General features: G+C 38.2%; 1 protein-coding gene across 3 annotated transcripts in view; it reads right to left on the bottom strand.

The window, feature by feature from the left end:
* Positions 1-17,161, bottom strand: part of INTS7 (integrator complex subunit 7) — a 107,955-nt gene that overhangs the window by 83,850 nt on the left and 6,944 nt on the right. For all 3 annotated transcript variants that reach the window (XR_004350821.1, XM_032638297.1, XM_032638308.1), the window contains exons 2-5: positions 12,154-12,283; positions 10,834-10,980; positions 9,565-9,702; positions 3,290-3,336 (exon numbers count right to left, since the gene is read on the bottom strand). Coding sequence is in view for 2 of the 3 variants with exons in the window: in XM_032638297.1 (XP_032494188.1) it covers positions 3,290-3,336; positions 9,565-9,702; positions 10,834-10,980; positions 12,154-12,283 (462 nt within the window). In the remaining variant the exon portion in view is untranslated. The remainder of the gene's footprint in view (positions 1-3,289; positions 3,337-9,564; positions 9,703-10,833; positions 10,981-12,153; positions 12,284-17,161) is intronic.

The following is a 17,161-nucleotide window of genomic DNA, read 5'->3' as shown; positions in this document are numbered from 1 at the left end:
GCTTTGAGGTGACAGTGAACAAAAAACTGTCAATCATAATGTACCACACGTATGTCAAAAGCTAATTTATCTCTGCTGATCACTGGTTTTGCCACTGTGAAGTAACTGTTAGTGTGAATACATAAATATCATTTCAACATCCAACAGTGGCTTACATCAACTAAGTCCCTTACTATTTGACCTCTCTTTGAGTTTAGCCAAAGCAGAGAGTCCCAGGAGATGGGAGGGAGAAGAATGAGGTCAGAGCATTTACTCCCTGGTTTTCTCTCTGCAGGATCATATCAGGCTTATGTTATTACTGTTTTGATCCTTAAGGTACTGAATGCATTTGAATGACCAGTCTATCTTTGAAACTCTTTCTCAATAGCTTCTGATTTTTCACACTCTTCCTGGTTTTTGTCCTTTCTCAATCTCTTTGTATTCTCCTCTTTATCCACACTTTAATTTCTGGTATTCCTTGGGCTTGGTACTATATTATCTTCTTACCCTATGTACTTTCCCTGAGTGAGCTTATATAAACCCATGGCTTCTATTACCAGCTATATGCTTTTAAAGACTGCCTCCCCCTCGCCTCCCTGCTCCCTGAACTTCAGATATGTATATCCCATTACCTCTGGTCATCTCCAATGGGATGTCTCAGATGTATTTTATACTTAACACAGCCCAAAGAGAACTTCTGCTCTTTGCTACGAAATTGCCCCTCCAACTTTTCCCATTTCAGGATATGACAACTCCATCATTACAGCTCCTCAGAACTTGGAGTCTTTCTTGATTCCCTTATTTCTCTCACACCCACATCCAAATTTATCAACAGATCTTGTTGGTTGCTATCTTCAAAATATAACTCAAATCTGGCTGTCTTTCCACCTTCATTGCTATCACATTGGTCCATTTCCACCACCATCTCTTGACTGGACCCTTCCAACAGTGTCCTAAGTATTGTCTCTACTTAGGCTTTTCCCCATGGCAGATTCCTGTCGCATATCCCCCCCTTCTCCTCTGCAAGTCTATTCTCAATCCAGCAGTCAGAGGGACTCTTTGTGTTTACAGACATTTTTACTGAAGGCTTAGGGAGACTCAAGATTTTACTTTGCAGAAACACAAGCAGCTTAAAATTTAATTTAAAGATACTTTATTCCTAAAACTTGCTCACCACTTCTATATCTTGAGCTCCAACCTTCCGCCACCTTGCCCTCATTCCTACCCCTGTGTTTTTCTCCCTGTCTCTCTTTCTATCTCCTAATCCCTGTTCATTTACTTCCATTTTAAATTTATTTATTTGTTTGTTTTTATTTAATTATTTTTGGCTGCATTGGGTCTTCGTTGCTGTGCGCGGGCTTTCTCCAGTTGCAGTGAGCAGGGGCTACTCTTCGTTGCGGTGTGCAGGCTTCTCACTGCGGTGGCTTCTCTTTTTTTTTTTTTTTTTTGCGGTACGCGGGCCTCTCACTGTTGTGGTCTCTCCCGTTGTGGAGCACAGGCTCCGGACGTGCAGGCTCAGCGGCCATGGCTCACGGGCCCAGCTGCTCTGCGGCCTCTGGGATCTTCCCAGACCAGGGCACGAACTCGCGGCCCCTGCATCGGCAGGCGGACTCTCAACCACTGTGCCACCAGGGAGGCCCCGGTGGCTTCTCTTGTTGCAGAGCACAGGCTCTAGGCACGCGGGCTTCAGTAGTTGTGGCACGTGGGCTCAGTAGTTATGGCTCGCGGGCTCTAGAGTGCAGGCTCAGTAGTTGTGGTGCATGGGGTTAGTTGCTCTGCAGCATGTGGGATCTTCCCGGACCAGGGCTTGAACCCGTGTCCCCTGCACTGGCAGGCGGATTCTTAACCACTGCATCACTAGGAAGTCCCTACTTTAATTTTTTACAGATAAAACTTATGGAACAAAAATGAATCTTAAGTATGCATATTAATGGATTTCTACATATGAATATATCCATAGAGCCACCACTCAAGCTATACAGAATCCTCCAGCACCCTAGAAGGCTTACCTCTATAGCTTACATCAACTCCCTTGCTATTTGCCTTCTCTCTGGGTGGAGAGCCCCAGCAGAGGGGAAGAGAAGAATGCTCAGGACCGAGTATTTATTCCTTGGCTCCTTCTCTGCAGGGTCACATCAGGTCACATCATTCTGAAGGTCAGTTTTTCAAAGTGGCCCTCTTGATGTGACTCCAGGTTCTGGTAACCACTCCCTGTCCTGCACCATAGAGGGGTATAGGACTACATCATCCCCTATAGTTTACCTTGCCCACACCTTTGTAAATGGTTCCTTCATTAAACCCTACTAATTATCTCAGCTCAAGTGTGACATCTGTTTCCTGTTGAGATCTTGTCTGATACAGCAGGCATTCAATAAAAACCTGCTCAATGAATGAGTGATGCTTCCTTCTAACTAGCTTTCTGCAGGACAGCCCTTTTCTGGCAGCAGGGGAAAAAAGACAAAGGAATAAACAGAAACAGGACAAAGCTCAACCACTGTATCTTAGTCTTCAATTAAGCAATTTTATTGTGGCTCCATTTCCTTTTCCATAAAATAGAGGTAACAGTATTACCTATCCAAGTCTGCCAAATTGCACAATTCAAAGAAATGCCATCTAGAAATACACAAAGAGAGTCGTGTTCTCTAGAGCTGTGCAATGCTGTAACCCCAGAACTTCCTTTTATGAATATTATGAGGGTAAATGGGGTAATACATGTGAAGCACAGTATGGAAGATGAGATTAGCATACTAAGGCTTTGTAGGCTACAGTGAGGAATTTGGATTTGAGTTTTGTTGCAGCTGGAAGATACTGGAGGGACATTAGCAGAGTGAAGAGAGTCCCAGAGCTCCTAACAGCACAGCTCTCCCCCAGGTCAGAATGTTTTCTCCCTAAATATCTGCATTTCTCACTCAAATATCACTTTATCAGAAGTCTTCCTTGATGAACATATATAAAACAGTAACTTCCCCCCTTCTATCCTGCCATCTGCTCTGGGGACTCTCTATCCTTCTTACCGCACTTATTCTCCGCAGCACCTGATATGTCATAAATTTACTTATCTGTTGCCACCACCAACCCTTCCACCAATAGAATGTAGGTTACATGAGGGCAAGGGCTTTGTTTTGTGTACTACTGTATCCTAAGCACCTAGAATAGTTCTGGCATTTAGAAGACACTTAATAAACATTATTTGAATGAATAAACGAATGAATAGTGACTAGCACACAGTAAGTACTTAATAAATGTTAGCAGCTATTATTAATATAAATCCCATTAAGTTACTTCATAATACCAAATGAAGCATACATACCTTGAATCATTTCACTGATTTTGTTACAGATTCCTACAGCAAAATCCCTTTGGAAAGAGAAAACAGCAAAATCTTTAAAACCAAACAATTAAATTTGCTTCAGTTTTCTGAGGACTTAAAAGAAACAGAACACAGTAAGCACAGGAGAAATGCAATACTCCAAATCGTAACTAATATTCCTAAGGTCAGGTGCCAGGGGTGGGGTAAGAAATGCAACTGAAACCAAAACTCCAAACAGCAGTGGGTTTATACCAACGCTGTTCCCACATGATTTTCAAGGAAAAATGCTCTGATTTATGAGCATTGTTGCAATGTGCATTACTAAATGACACTGTCTGAAAGACTCAAGGTCACTATCTCGGTCTACAATGTTTTAGGACGCACTTTTAATTAAGAGAAGCTTTCAACACACAAGCGATCACTTACGTAAACAATAAAATATATACCAAATATTCTGAATTTTAGAAAAACAGAGTAAGTATGAAGTAGTAGAAACGCAGTAGGAAATATGGATAGAATCTTACTAAGAGCCAAATTATTTAAAAGTGGCCATTTTTTAGATTAAAGACCTAAATGTAAGACTGGATACTATAAAACTCCCAGAGGAAAACAGGCAGAATACTCTCTGACATAAATCTTTTTGGATCCATCTCCTAGAGTAATGGAAATAAAAACAAAAATAAACAAATGGGACCTAATTAAACTTAAAAGCTTTTGCACAGTAGAGGAAACCATATGCAAAGCAAAAAGACAACCTACAGAATGGGAGAAAATATTTGCAAACGATGCAACAAAGGATTAATCTCCAAATAACACAAACAGCTCATACAGCTCAATATCAAAGAAACAAACAACCCAATCAAAAAATGGGCAGAAGATCTAAACAGAAATTTCTCCAAAGAAGAAAGAAGACATACTGATGGCCAAAAGGCACATGAAACAATGCTCAACATCGCTAATTACTAGAGAAGCGCAAATCAAAACTACAATGAGGTATCACCTTACACCAGTCAGAATGGCCATCATCAAAAAGTCTACAAATAATAAATGCTGGAGAGGGTGTGGAGAAAAGGGAACCCTCCTACATTGCTGGTGGGAAGGTAAATTGGTGCAGCTACTAGGGGGAACAGTATGGAGGCTCCTTAAAAAACTAAAAATAGAACTACCATATGATCCTGCAATCCCACTACTGGGCATATACCCTGAGAAAACCATAATTTGAAAAGATACATGCACCCCAATGTTCACTGCAGCACTATTTACAATAGCCAAGACATGGAAACAACCTAAATGTCCATCAACAGATGAACAGATAAAGAAGATGTGGTACATATATACAATGGAACATTACTCAGCCATAAAAAAGAAAGAAAGATGCCATTTGCAGCAACATGGATGGACCTAGATTGTCATACTAAGTAAGCCAGACTGAAAAAGACAAATATGATATAGCTTAAATGTGGAATCAAAAAAAAATAATACAGATGAACTTATATACAAAACAGAAATAGACCCACAGACATGGAAAATAGACTTGTGCTTACCAAGGGGGAGGGGGAGGAGGAAGAGGGATAAATTAGGAGTTTGGGGTTAACATATACACACTACTATATATAAAATAGATAACAAATAGGACCTACTGTATAGCACAGGGAACTATACTCAATATTTTGTAATAACCTATATGGGAATAGAGTCTGAAAAATAGATATATATGCATAACTGAATCACTTTGCTATACACCTAAAACTAACACAACATTGTAAACAAACTATATTTAATTAAAAAAATAAAATAAAAATTAAAAACAAAGTAGGCATTTTAAAAATATTATATATGTGTAAAGTATTTTCCAAGGTGTTGCTTTTGAGTCTGTTGCAATTGAAATATCACTGAATGTTGCAAAAATTATTAATAACATGAATGTTTGGGATAAAACATTATATAACACGTAAGGAAATAAGATACAGATAATATGATGTAACTTGGCTCTTTTAGTCATGATAAATTATACACAGGGCATGGAATACTTCCCCTCTGCAGTTTAGATGTCTATATAAAACATTTTCTGCCATTAAGATATTATTTAATATTCTCTGACAAAATGGAAAGCACACATCAAGTACACAGTGGTTGTCTGCAGGAAAAGTACCATGCAGTCATTTGAGTTTTGACATGAACTACCCATTTTTTTTTCATGAAATTCCATAATTATTCAGAGTCGGCTATTTGCAGATATTTTCTAAAAAGATGAATAAAGAAAGCTTGTAACTTTAAGGAAAGTAACTGGGAAAATATTTTGCCAATCTCTGCTTCTAAGCAAAAATTAGCATTTCAGAAAACTTGTATCTGTCACCATGAGCTTGACAGCTTAATATTCACAGACCTTCCTGATGAGATCAGTGGTGATAGTAACAAATGTGATCCTTTGATATTTTACAATGAAAAAGGTCAACATTTGGAAGACCTGCATAACACAGTGAACCAATATTTTCCAGAAGACCAATATCTAAGTTATAAAACCATACACGGGTAAGAGAGGCCAATGGCTTTCAATGTAACAGTACATATTCACTGGTGGTTTTAGAGTTCACAGGGCAATTAACCTTTAAGAACCAACACTTTCTAGTTCTGGTATAGTATCAAAGAAACATACATAATTACCTATAAAGCCTTTAAAAACACTCCTCTCTTTTCCAACTATATATCTGTGTGAGGCTGGATTTTTTTCACATATTTTAACCAAAATAACATTGCAACAGAAACAGTGAACACAGAATCAGATATGAGAATCCAGCCAGACATTAAAGAGATTTGTAAAAATGTAAAACAACGCCACTCTTCCCACAAAATTGATTTTTGTTTTCGAAAATAATTATTTTCATAAAGATATTTTTATGTTAACATATTAAGAATTTGTTACTTTTTTTTTTTTTTTTTTTTTTTTGCGGTACGCGGGCCTCTCACTGTCGTGGCCTCTCCGTTGTGGAGCACAGGCTCCGTACATGCAGGCTCAGCGGCCATGGTTCACGGGCCTAGCCGCTCTGCGGCATGTGGGATCTTCCCAGACCGGGGCACAAACCCGTGTCCCCTGCATCGGCAGGCAGACGCTCAACCACTGTGCCACCAGGAAAGCCCCAGAATTTGTTACTTTTTAAATGAACTAATAAATATTTTAAAAATTTAGGCATTTTCATTCTAATACAGTAACTATCAGTTGATATAATAATCCATATAAACAAAAAAATCTCTTTGAGGACTTCAATAATGTTTGAAGAGTGTAAAGGGATTCTGATACCAAATAGTTTCAAAACTACTGCTCTGATATCAGCCTCACATTTGATAAGAAAAAGTAAGTTGCAAATGTCTTTCAGGTATAAGGCAAAAGGTGTTATTAGGTATGCATAGAAGACCTGTTCACATTTCAGAGTGCTCTTGTACTTGTTATTCCTTCTGCTTGGAGTATCCTTCCTCTAGATTGCTGCCTCTTCTTCAGCACCCAGTTTCAGCTCAAATGTCACCTACTCAGTGAGGCCTTCCCTGATCACTCTACCTAAGCAGCTCACTCAGGTCATCATCACAATGACAACACTGCTCTATTTTTCCATAACATTAATGAGCAGCTGAAACTATTTTGTGTTTACATCACAACAGGTCATTCATCTTTTCTACTTCTGTATTCCTGGTGCTTGGAATAGAGTCTGGACATGATGGATATTCACTAAGTATTTCTTCACTAACTATATAATAACTTTTTAAAAAATAGTATCTTTTTTTTTTTTTTTTAATTTTTTGGCTGCGTTGGGTCTTTGCTGCTGTGCTCGAGCTTTCTCTAGTTGCAGCGAGCGGGGTCCACTCTTTGTTGCAGTGCGCGGGCTCCTCACTGCGGTGGCTTCTCTTGCTGTGGAGCACAGGCTCTAGGAGTGCGGGCTTCAGTAGTCCTGGTGTGCGGACTCAGTAGTTGTGGCTCGTGGGCTCTAGAGCGCAGGCTCAATAGTTGTGGTGCATGGTCTCAGTTGCTCCGCGGCATGTGGGATCTTCCTAGACCAGGGCTCGAACACGTGTCCCTTGCGTTGGCAGGCGGTCTCCCAACCACTGCACCACCAGGGAAGTCCCACTAACCATATAATAACTTTGATAACAACTCAAAGTTTAAAAGTCTGTTACACTCCTCTAGGGTCAATAAACTGCAAGTTAGAAGCCTGCAGTTTTCTTTTTTTCTTTTTTTTTGGTCTAATAATATTTTTTTAAATTCTTAATTTAAAGCATTAAGAATATGTTAAGAATATATAGTCTCGTATGGTGAAATAAACAGAATAATCCCATTCTCCAGCTTCTTCCCACCACCCCCCACCCCCAAATTCCGATGTCACACCATTGGTCATACACTCCTGCACTGGTACCACCTACCGGTACCAAGGGGCTACTCCTTTTAGATGGTGAGTGCACCCTTCGGTTCACCACAGTCACCACGTGAAGTCACTTCTCTCATTGACAATGCCTCCCTGGTCCCTGAAGGCATTTGGGTTTGCAACTCCTGCTCTGGGACTAGCTCTTAAAAATTATAACCTTTTTCAGAACAAGTCACATGTGGTTGTGGTAGCAGACAGGTGGAAACAGGATTAAATAAATTCTTAAGGTCTTTTTTGGCCAGTTTCTCAAATTTGTTTAAGATCCAAAATTGATGGAGATACTAACATAAAAATCCATCAGTATTGGTTGAGATATTTGATCTCAAGCCAGGTCATCACTTCTGGGGGAAGAGGTAAATGCTAATCTGAAAAAGACGTATTTGCTTATTCACACTGGTACATCTAGATAGGTCCTTCAGACTTTCCTATTGCACTAATTTGGTATTTTTAAACATCACAAATCACAAGTATACCATATTGAAGCCTGGTATGTGAAAAACTGCTTCTACATAAACTGTTAAATGTTTACTGGTCATCAATAAGAAAAAAATGCCAACTTTCAAAAGCACAAATAGGAACTGTCTTTACTCAGATTATTTCTCTTCCTCAATTATTGCCACAGCTACTACTTTCGATCAGTGAATTAAAGACTATATGCTTTCTATTCTTTAGTCTCCTTTTCCAATGAGTAATCCTGGAATTCTGAAGGCTTCATAAGAGCAGCTGAAGAGAAGAATGTGCATGTATTAATGAAATATAAAGGAAGACTGTTGGTGATTAACTCTTTCAAGTCTTATCCAAATTTAGCAGAGGCTCTTAATGTAAATGCTACTTTTTATTTAAAAAAATTCATTAGTCATCTGATTATAAAACCAAAACTTGCTCCTAGCAGGACATACAGAAATTTGTAAAAAAGAAAACAAAAATAAGATAACCATCTTACCAACCAGAGGCAATACTTCGATATATATCCTTCTAGTCTTTTTTCTATTCCATAAATATAAATACTTGTTTTTTAAATAAATCTATAATATCATATAACCTATTATGTAACCTATTTCCATTGGAATTTAAGTTGTTACTAATTTTTTTGGTTTCTATAACCCTATAACTAGCATCCTTGTAAGTAAATATCAGTACACATTGCTGACTCCTTAGGATAAGTTCTTATAGGTGGATTTTCTAGCTCAAAGGAATGTACATGTTTGAAGCAAAATACATATTACCAAAATGTCCTCCAGAAAGCAATGCTACTTCCCCATCAGTCACTAAAGGGAATAATATATATTTTTTAGAGAGGATAATCAAGCAAGTCAAACACAGTAATAAAACTATGGTCAACATTTCATCAAAAAAACACACACACACACACACACACACACACACACACATAGATATACTGTTTTGTAAGATAGTAGACTATGACATCCCAAAGAAATTAAAATTGGTTTCAACTCAAGTTACTGTCTCTGTCAAACCGTGCACAGTTCTACTGCCAAAAAGCTAAACTTGAGAAGACAGTAAGAAAGCAGCAATTTACTATTAGGACTGTATGTCTGGGGAAGGCTGTTCAGTAGACAAAGCTTCTGCTCCCCAGTGAAGCCTTCCCCAACTACTCTAATCCCATGCTGATCCTGTCCTTCTGGAAACTCTAATTTCATTTACAGTTAATGCCAACATCTGTACTTAACTTTTCTGTTTTATGGATTTAAGTCCTGTTTTCCCAACATGACGGAAACCCTCTTGGAAAATACACCTTGCAATTTACATTTTTCTGTATCCCTTAGTGTTTTACATACACAGATGAATTATTCCTTCAAAACCTCTTCCTGGGAAGCCAAATTATAAAAGGCCTACGCTTACTTTGACTGTGCAGAGAAGTTAGCAGCAGCAAAAACAGCGGCTTCAACTTCTACGTTATCATGTGAATCCAGACTCTGACGAATACTATGATGAGCATTCTTCCTCTCAGGAATTATTGATGCCAGACTTCCCAACATCCTGCACAGAGAAACCCAAGAAGAATGGAAATACAATAAGCTCAAGGTCAGAAAAGGAAGAAACAGGCAAAGCTAAATTACCAAAACTAAAGTTTACAGGTCATTCCATAAATCTCAGGTTAATAAAGTATCAATTTTAGAAGTCAAGCAGTGACTCAAATTCTAAACACTTTTCCATACTTCAATATGTCAGAAAAACTAACATGGCTTATTTAACACAAGCAAAACTTTTAAGAATCACCTTGAAGTACATGCCAAGTACCAAAGAGAGCCCAGTAAAAGAAACTTTTAAATTATTAAAGCATCAAAATATCAATTTTCCAGTGTTGTATAAAGAAGTCCATTTTAGCAAAGCATTACGAGTTCAATACTTTTGTTATTAAGCAGATCCGCAAAGTAAAAAGTAAGACTTCCCAGTCTTTTTCTCAACATCAGTGATTACTTGTATCATGATTTTCAAATCTCTCCTCAGTATCAAGAGAAGAGAGGAGAATGCTCCCTGGGGCTCATATCAGAATTGAGGAAGGAAGAGTTTAGGAAAGTGAGTTTCAAACAATCCAAAAATTATGCATATAATTTCATAGATGATAGACCTAAAATGAGGATATTGGTTCAAGCTGGATATAAGGCTTACAAAATGAAATTCTAACAAAACTTAAAAAAAAATTGTTTTAATGCCAAGAAAGAAAAGAAAAGGCTGAAGAAACTAATATGGTTATATCTGGCGTTCTCCAAGGAGTCCAAATATAAATTATCATATACAAAAACAAGCACATAACCAAGGATGAATACAGAAAACTGACATGAAACAGTAGAACAAGGTCAGGAAGGTAAAAGTTCAAAATAAGCCGAGGCTAAGCCACATTTACTAAGTAGAGTTATCAGATCAGAACATCCACCCACAAAGAGAAATATTTCAAACGTAAGTTACCAAAACAGTAATAATAGATGGTTAGCTGCAAGGCATTTACAGATTAGGATGGTTACCATATTTTCTCAGTGACTGTTAGTAGAAAAAATAAAAATAAATTCTTAATATTCAAAATGATAAAAGTAAATATATTGCCTTTGGGGGATATATAATCACAACTCAAACAATCTTGTGGTGACTCATTAGCATAACAGAGTATACCGGAGTGTGATGGCTCTTGCTACAGGATCATTACTATGAATCACAGAGAAAATCCTCTTCACAAATTCATCCACATTTAGAATCTTCTCCAAATGCTTCTCACTTTGTTGAGTAACTTTAAGAACACATAGCCTCAGGAAATTGTTTCTATGAAAAACCACAGATAAAATAAATTAGACCACTTTATAAAGTAATATTTAATTAGGAATCAAAGCAACACTAATGATATTAATAAATTTTAGCAATAGGCCAATGTTTTTCAATCTTAATATTCTCTGTCTTACCACTGAAAGAGTTAAAGTCTGTACAGTCATCCTGTGATATCCATGGTGGGGAGGGGGACTGGTTCCAGACTACCTCCTGCCATACCAAAACCCTTGGAGACTCGAATCCCTTATACAAAATGGCATAGTATTTGCACATCCTCCCACACACTTTTAAATCATCTCTAGATTATTTACAATACCTAATATAATATAAATGCTATATAAATCAATGTAAATACAATGTAAATAGTTGCCAATGTGTGGCAAATTCAAGTTTTGCTTTTTGGAACTTTCTGGAATTTTTTTTCCAAATACTTTTGACCCATGGTTGGTAGAACCCATGGATGCAGAATGCTTAGTTGCAGAGGGCCAACTGTACATGAGATGCGTACTAAGCATAAGCAGTTAGCAAAGCCTGCAGTCCTACTGCAAGGCACCAAAACAGTAGTAACAGAAAGAGAAGCCCTGGACCCCAAACTCAATCTCCTCAGTCATATTATAACCAAGGAGATGGTCATCTTCCTCTCAAGCTAATTCTACAACATCATTTCTCCAAGTCTGATCTGGTGTGTGTATAAGCACGTGAATGCATGGAGAAGGGCGGAAAGAAGTGGGAGAGGGAATGGCAGAGGGAAAAAAATAGGTGTATATTCAGTGCTTACTTACATGTTTCAGGCACTTCACAGTGACCCATAATCTCATGTAACATGTAATTTCACGTTATAAAATAAACTGTTAAATCAGAAACTTCTCCAAACTATCTGCACAAAGCCACAGATATTTCCGAAATATACAATAATATATTAAGGTTGTCTTAATTTTGAATTATCCTGTCCCCCAAAGAAATAAGTACTCTCTGACTTATATCCTTCACTTTTGCTTAAAATGCCATTAAATTTCACACCAAAATTTGTTGCAAATTGCCATGTGCATCCATTAAAATGGTAATGAACCATGTGGAAGTCCTAAAAGCCAAAAAGAATACAGACCACAATATAAAATAAAGAAATATGAACAATGTGCTTTAGGACAACAAGGCCTTAAAAAGACTTACCCAACTCTGAAAACATCAGCTAACTTTAGGAAAGCAGAATTGATGAGAATGGGGAATGGATACTTCTGAAAGAGCCTGGGAAAGCGGACAACTGCTTCACACTGTTCACCAAGCTTGCCAGATCTTAGACCTATGAAGAGCATAAAAAGGGAAGAACAGTTTACAAATTTGTGGCTACAATAAGGCAAAAATAGCAAATATCAACACAGTATTAGAGTAAAATTATTTACACAGTAAAGTAATAATCATTCTTAACAATTAAGTAAAGTACAATTGTAACTCATTACCTTTTCAAAAATAAAAATGGCATATGAGGGCTTCCCTGGTGGCGCAGTGGTTGAGAGTCCGCCTGCCGATGCAGGGGACAAGGGTTCGTGCCCTGGTTCGGGAAGATCCCACATGCCGCGGAGTGGCTGCGCCCGTGAGCCATGGCCGCTGAGCCTGCTGCTCCGCAACGGGAGAGGCCACAACAGCGGGAGGCCCGCGTACCGCAAAAAAAAAAAAAAAAAAAAAAAAAAAAATGGCATATGAAATAGTAATTTGGTAAAGTGTCACTTTTAGATATAGAATAATGAAAAAGAAACTATTTTTTAAAAAAGATTGAGTTGATAAAATATTTGGGGCCATAAGTAAACCTCAACAAATTTAAAAGGACTGAAATCATACTATGTATGTTCTCTGATCATAATGGAATTAAATTAAAAATCAGTAAGAGAAAAATATTTAAAAATTCCCAAATATTTGGAAATTAAGCAACACACTTATAAATAATCAATAAGATGAATCACTGAAAGAAGTGAAAGGGTGAAAGAAGAAATCAGAAGGGAAATTTAAAAAAAGAAAAGAAAAAAAGAAACTCAATCCTTAATTTGCACCATATACAAAAATTAACTCAAAATGAACCATAGACCTAAATGTAAGACCTAAAATTATAAATTATATAGAAGAAAATACAGAGGAAATCTGTATAAGCTTAGGTTAAGCAAAGAATTCTTACATAAAAAAAAGTGGAGTTTTTAGATTAAAAACATCATAAAATTAATAAGTGATAAGTTAAACTCTATCAAAATTAAAAACTTCTGCTCTTCAGCTTCCCTGGTGGCCCTAGTGGCACAGTGGTTAGGAATCCGCCTGCCAATGCAGGGGACACGGGTTCGAGCCCTGGTCCGGGAAGATCCCACATGCTGCAGAACAACTAAGCCCGCGTGCCACAACTACTGAGCCTGAGCTCTAGAGCCCGCAAGCCACAACTGCTGGGCCCGTGTGCCACAACTACTAAAGCCTGCGCACCTACAGCCCATGCTCCACAACAAGAGAAGCCACCGCAATGAGAAGCCCGCACACCGCAATGAACAGTAGCCCCCACTTGCTGCAACTAGAGAAAGCCCGTGCACAGGAACAAAGACCCAATGCAGCCAAAAATAAATTAATTAATTAATTAATTTATTAAAACAAAAAACTTCTCTTCAAAATATACTGTTAAGAGAATTAAAAAACAAGCCACATATGGAAGAAAATATTTATAGAAATTTATATTTAAAGAACTTTATCCATAGTTCTTATATCTCACTTTTTTTTTTTTTTTTTTTGCAGTACGCGGCCTCTCACTGTTGTGGCCTCTCCCGTTGCAGAGCACAGGCTCCGGACGCGTAGGCTCAGCGGCCATGGCTCACGGGCCCAGCTGCTCCACGGCATGTGGGATCTTCCTGGACCAGGGCACGAACCTGTGTCCCCTGCATCGGCAGGCAGACTCTCAAGCACTGCGCCACCAGGGAAGCCCAGTTCTTATATCTCAATAAAAAGAAAACTTAATATTTTTAAATGGGCAAGATTTGAAGAGAAATTTCACTAAAGAGGAAATAAGGACGGCAAACATAAGCACATGAGCAGATGCTCATCACTGTTAGTCATCCATGAAATGTAAATTAAAAACCACAGTAAGACACCACTACACATCCATTAGAATGGCAAAGAAGACCGACAATACCAAGTGCCAAGAGGATATGGAGCAACTAAAACTCTCATACATTGCTGGTGGAAATGCAAAACTATACAGTTCTTTGGAAAACAGTTTGGTCATTTCTTATCAAGGTAAATATACACTTATTATACACTCAGCAATCTTACTTCCAAATATTTACCTAAGTGAATTGAAAACATCTGTCCATACAAAGATCTGTATGCAAATGTTCACAGCAGCTTAATTCGTAATAGCCCCAAACTGGAAACAATCCAACCAAGTCTATCAACTGGTGAATGAATAAACAAACTGTGGTCCATACAATGGACTCATACTCAGCAATAAAAAGAAACCGATTACTGATACAACAACATGGGTGGATCTCAAAATCATTATGCTAAGTGAAAGAAGTCAGTCCCAAAAGACTACTGTATATGACATTCTGGAAAAGGCAAAACTATGGGAATAGAAAGCAGAAAGTGGTTGCCAGAAGCTAAAGAAAGAGAACTGACCACAAAGGGGCACAGGGCAAGTTCTGGGGGTGAAAGAATTGTTCTAGGTAGTGGTTTCATGACTGCATACATTTGGTGGATTTTATTATATACAAATTATACCTCAATGAAATCTGATTTTTTTTTTCCCCCACGCCTCCCACAGCTTGTGCAATCTTATTTCCCCAAACAGGGGTTGAACCTGGGCCCTCAGCAGTGAAAGCGCCAGGTCCTAACCACTGGACCGTCAGGGAATTCCCTCAATGAATCTGATTTTTTTAAAAATCCAACAAATAAAAGGAGTTAATATTCAATCCTTAAAAAAATTCATTAAGAATGAGTATCTTGATATGGAATTAACAGTATCACCTTCAAATATTTTTCTTTTAGTATTTTGCCATTTACAAAATGCTGATTATATCTGCACAAGAATAAGTGCCCTAGAACATCTCTGTTCAGTAAAGTTTGTTCACTGTTAAAAAATGACAAAGGAAATGTTTGTCTGAGGTGTAAAACAAGGAATGTCACTTGCCATTCAGTTCTACAAAGATTAAGTCGCTGACCTACAGCACACCCTGAAAGGAATTTAGGACAAAGAACAAGATGAGGCACTCTGTGCTTTAGGGAAAACAGGCAAAACAGGCCCTTAGATAGTTACATTTCAGGAAAAAAAAAAATTTTATGAACCCAGATTCTTGCATCTTCCCACACTTAGAAAAGCACTAAAATCATTAACTGAGATATCTGTTCCTTAGACTAGCAGTAACCTTCTACCGAGACATATGTTGGATTGCACATACTCCTTAGCCAAAATCACATGTATACTGACCTCTCCCTCTGCCTCTTCAGAGCAGTTCTTCAGAGCTATCTGGAAGGCTGTCTCCAAGGCTATAGTCCTCAGTAAGACACTGAATAAAACTCAAATCACAGCTCTTATATTGTGTGGTTTTCCCCCAGTTGACAGAGGGCTCTTTACTGGTTGCCACTTTGTTCCAATACATAAGACAACCACAAAGTAAATCTGCACATGCAATTTCTACAACTTACTAATGAGTTAAGTTCTAGGTACACTCATGTTAGTTATTTGGTACTTGGAAAATATTTCCTCATAGGAAAAAATATAGCACTATCAGTACTCATAGTACTCCATAATCTAATAACCACTTACAATAAAAGTTCCTCTGGGAAAATTAATTCAAAATTAACTCTAATTTCTAACTGAGATATTTAGAACATACCCCTTCTTTGTCTGCTCCCTTCTCCCTACACCCCTCACCCACCAACTTCCATACACACAAGAACTGTCACTAGAAGATGTAGGAGTCTTCTTCCCACTAAATGCACAGTACCAACAGAGACACTGTAGGTTACTGGCAATGGCTCCTGTATCCTTGAAAAAGGGGTCAAGGGACACACAGATAAGGCACTGAAGGACACAAGGGAAGGGGAGAAAAAGAAAGGCAAGTGTGAGGATGGAGGTGTGAGAACAGAGAAGGAAGAGATGTGTGCTTATGTACGTGTGCTGGGGGAAGGGAACCCACAGTAATTGGACTTGTTTCCTTCTCTTCTCTCTCTCAAGAGTTGAGTGATACAAAGGATAGTAAAGTTCTGCTTGTAATAAATTAACCTTGGTTGGAATGAAAAAGGTAAAGTAGGAAGTGCTCTACATACAGGGAGTCTCCTCAACAGAATATGATCCACTTTACCTTCCCTTTAAAAACAGAACCACAGACCAAATCATTTACTTAAACATGCTGATTTAAAATGTACCAAAGATAATTTTGCATCTGGTCAAAGAAAGGTTTTGATTTCTCTAGTGTGGTCAAATTTTATTTCTTTAAGATAAAGTAGACCCTCATTCCCATAACAGAGCCATCAGGGTACATGAGCTAAAGAATAGTAAATGTCTCGCTTATTTTCTGATATGAGTTTTATGAGAGAGGAAATGAAAAGCTAGGCTGGCTCAGAAGGTCAGAAGCTAGGGTACAAGAGAAGAGAGAAGTGCATTAAGGCCTGCAATGCAGCAACAATCCTAGGCTGGGGCAGTATGGTACCCAGCTTGCTTGCTCTAGGCCAATTCCAACTCCAGTATAAGCCAAGCACCTGAAAATAGCAGCTCAGCACAAGCAGATCTTATTCTTAGAGGAGTTTAAGAGGTTATTCACTGTACTTCTGTTGCTAGCTACAACAAATCTGAGGAAAAATACCCTGATCAGAAGACCAATGATCATAAGAATGCCACCGTAAGACCCACTGTGGAAGGATGTGATTGCTGTTTCTACATTTTACTTTTTATTCTCCCACCAAAGCAACAGAGATCTCTTCCTTTTCAGTGCCTGGAGTTAAACAGTGCTCAACTTAGTTGCAACATGCAGGCAGACTAGGAAGAACTAAAATAAGTTGTCCATAAATTGCTTATTCAGTCAAAATCCATTTGGCAGCAATGAAATTCATTATTCTAAACGTTTTTCTCATTTAAAATGTGCAGAACATTTTGCTACGCTAGTGGTTTATCAGGTCTGATTCTGCATCAGAAACATTTGTGAAATTTTTCAAA

This window comes from Phocoena sinus, chromosome 1 (assembly GCF_008692025.1).
Source record: "Phocoena sinus isolate mPhoSin1 chromosome 1, mPhoSin1.pri, whole genome shotgun sequence".
Taxonomy (NCBI): Eukaryota; Metazoa; Chordata; class Mammalia; order Artiodactyla; family Phocoenidae; genus Phocoena; species Phocoena sinus.
This window is presented reverse-complemented; position numbering and strand designations above follow the sequence as displayed.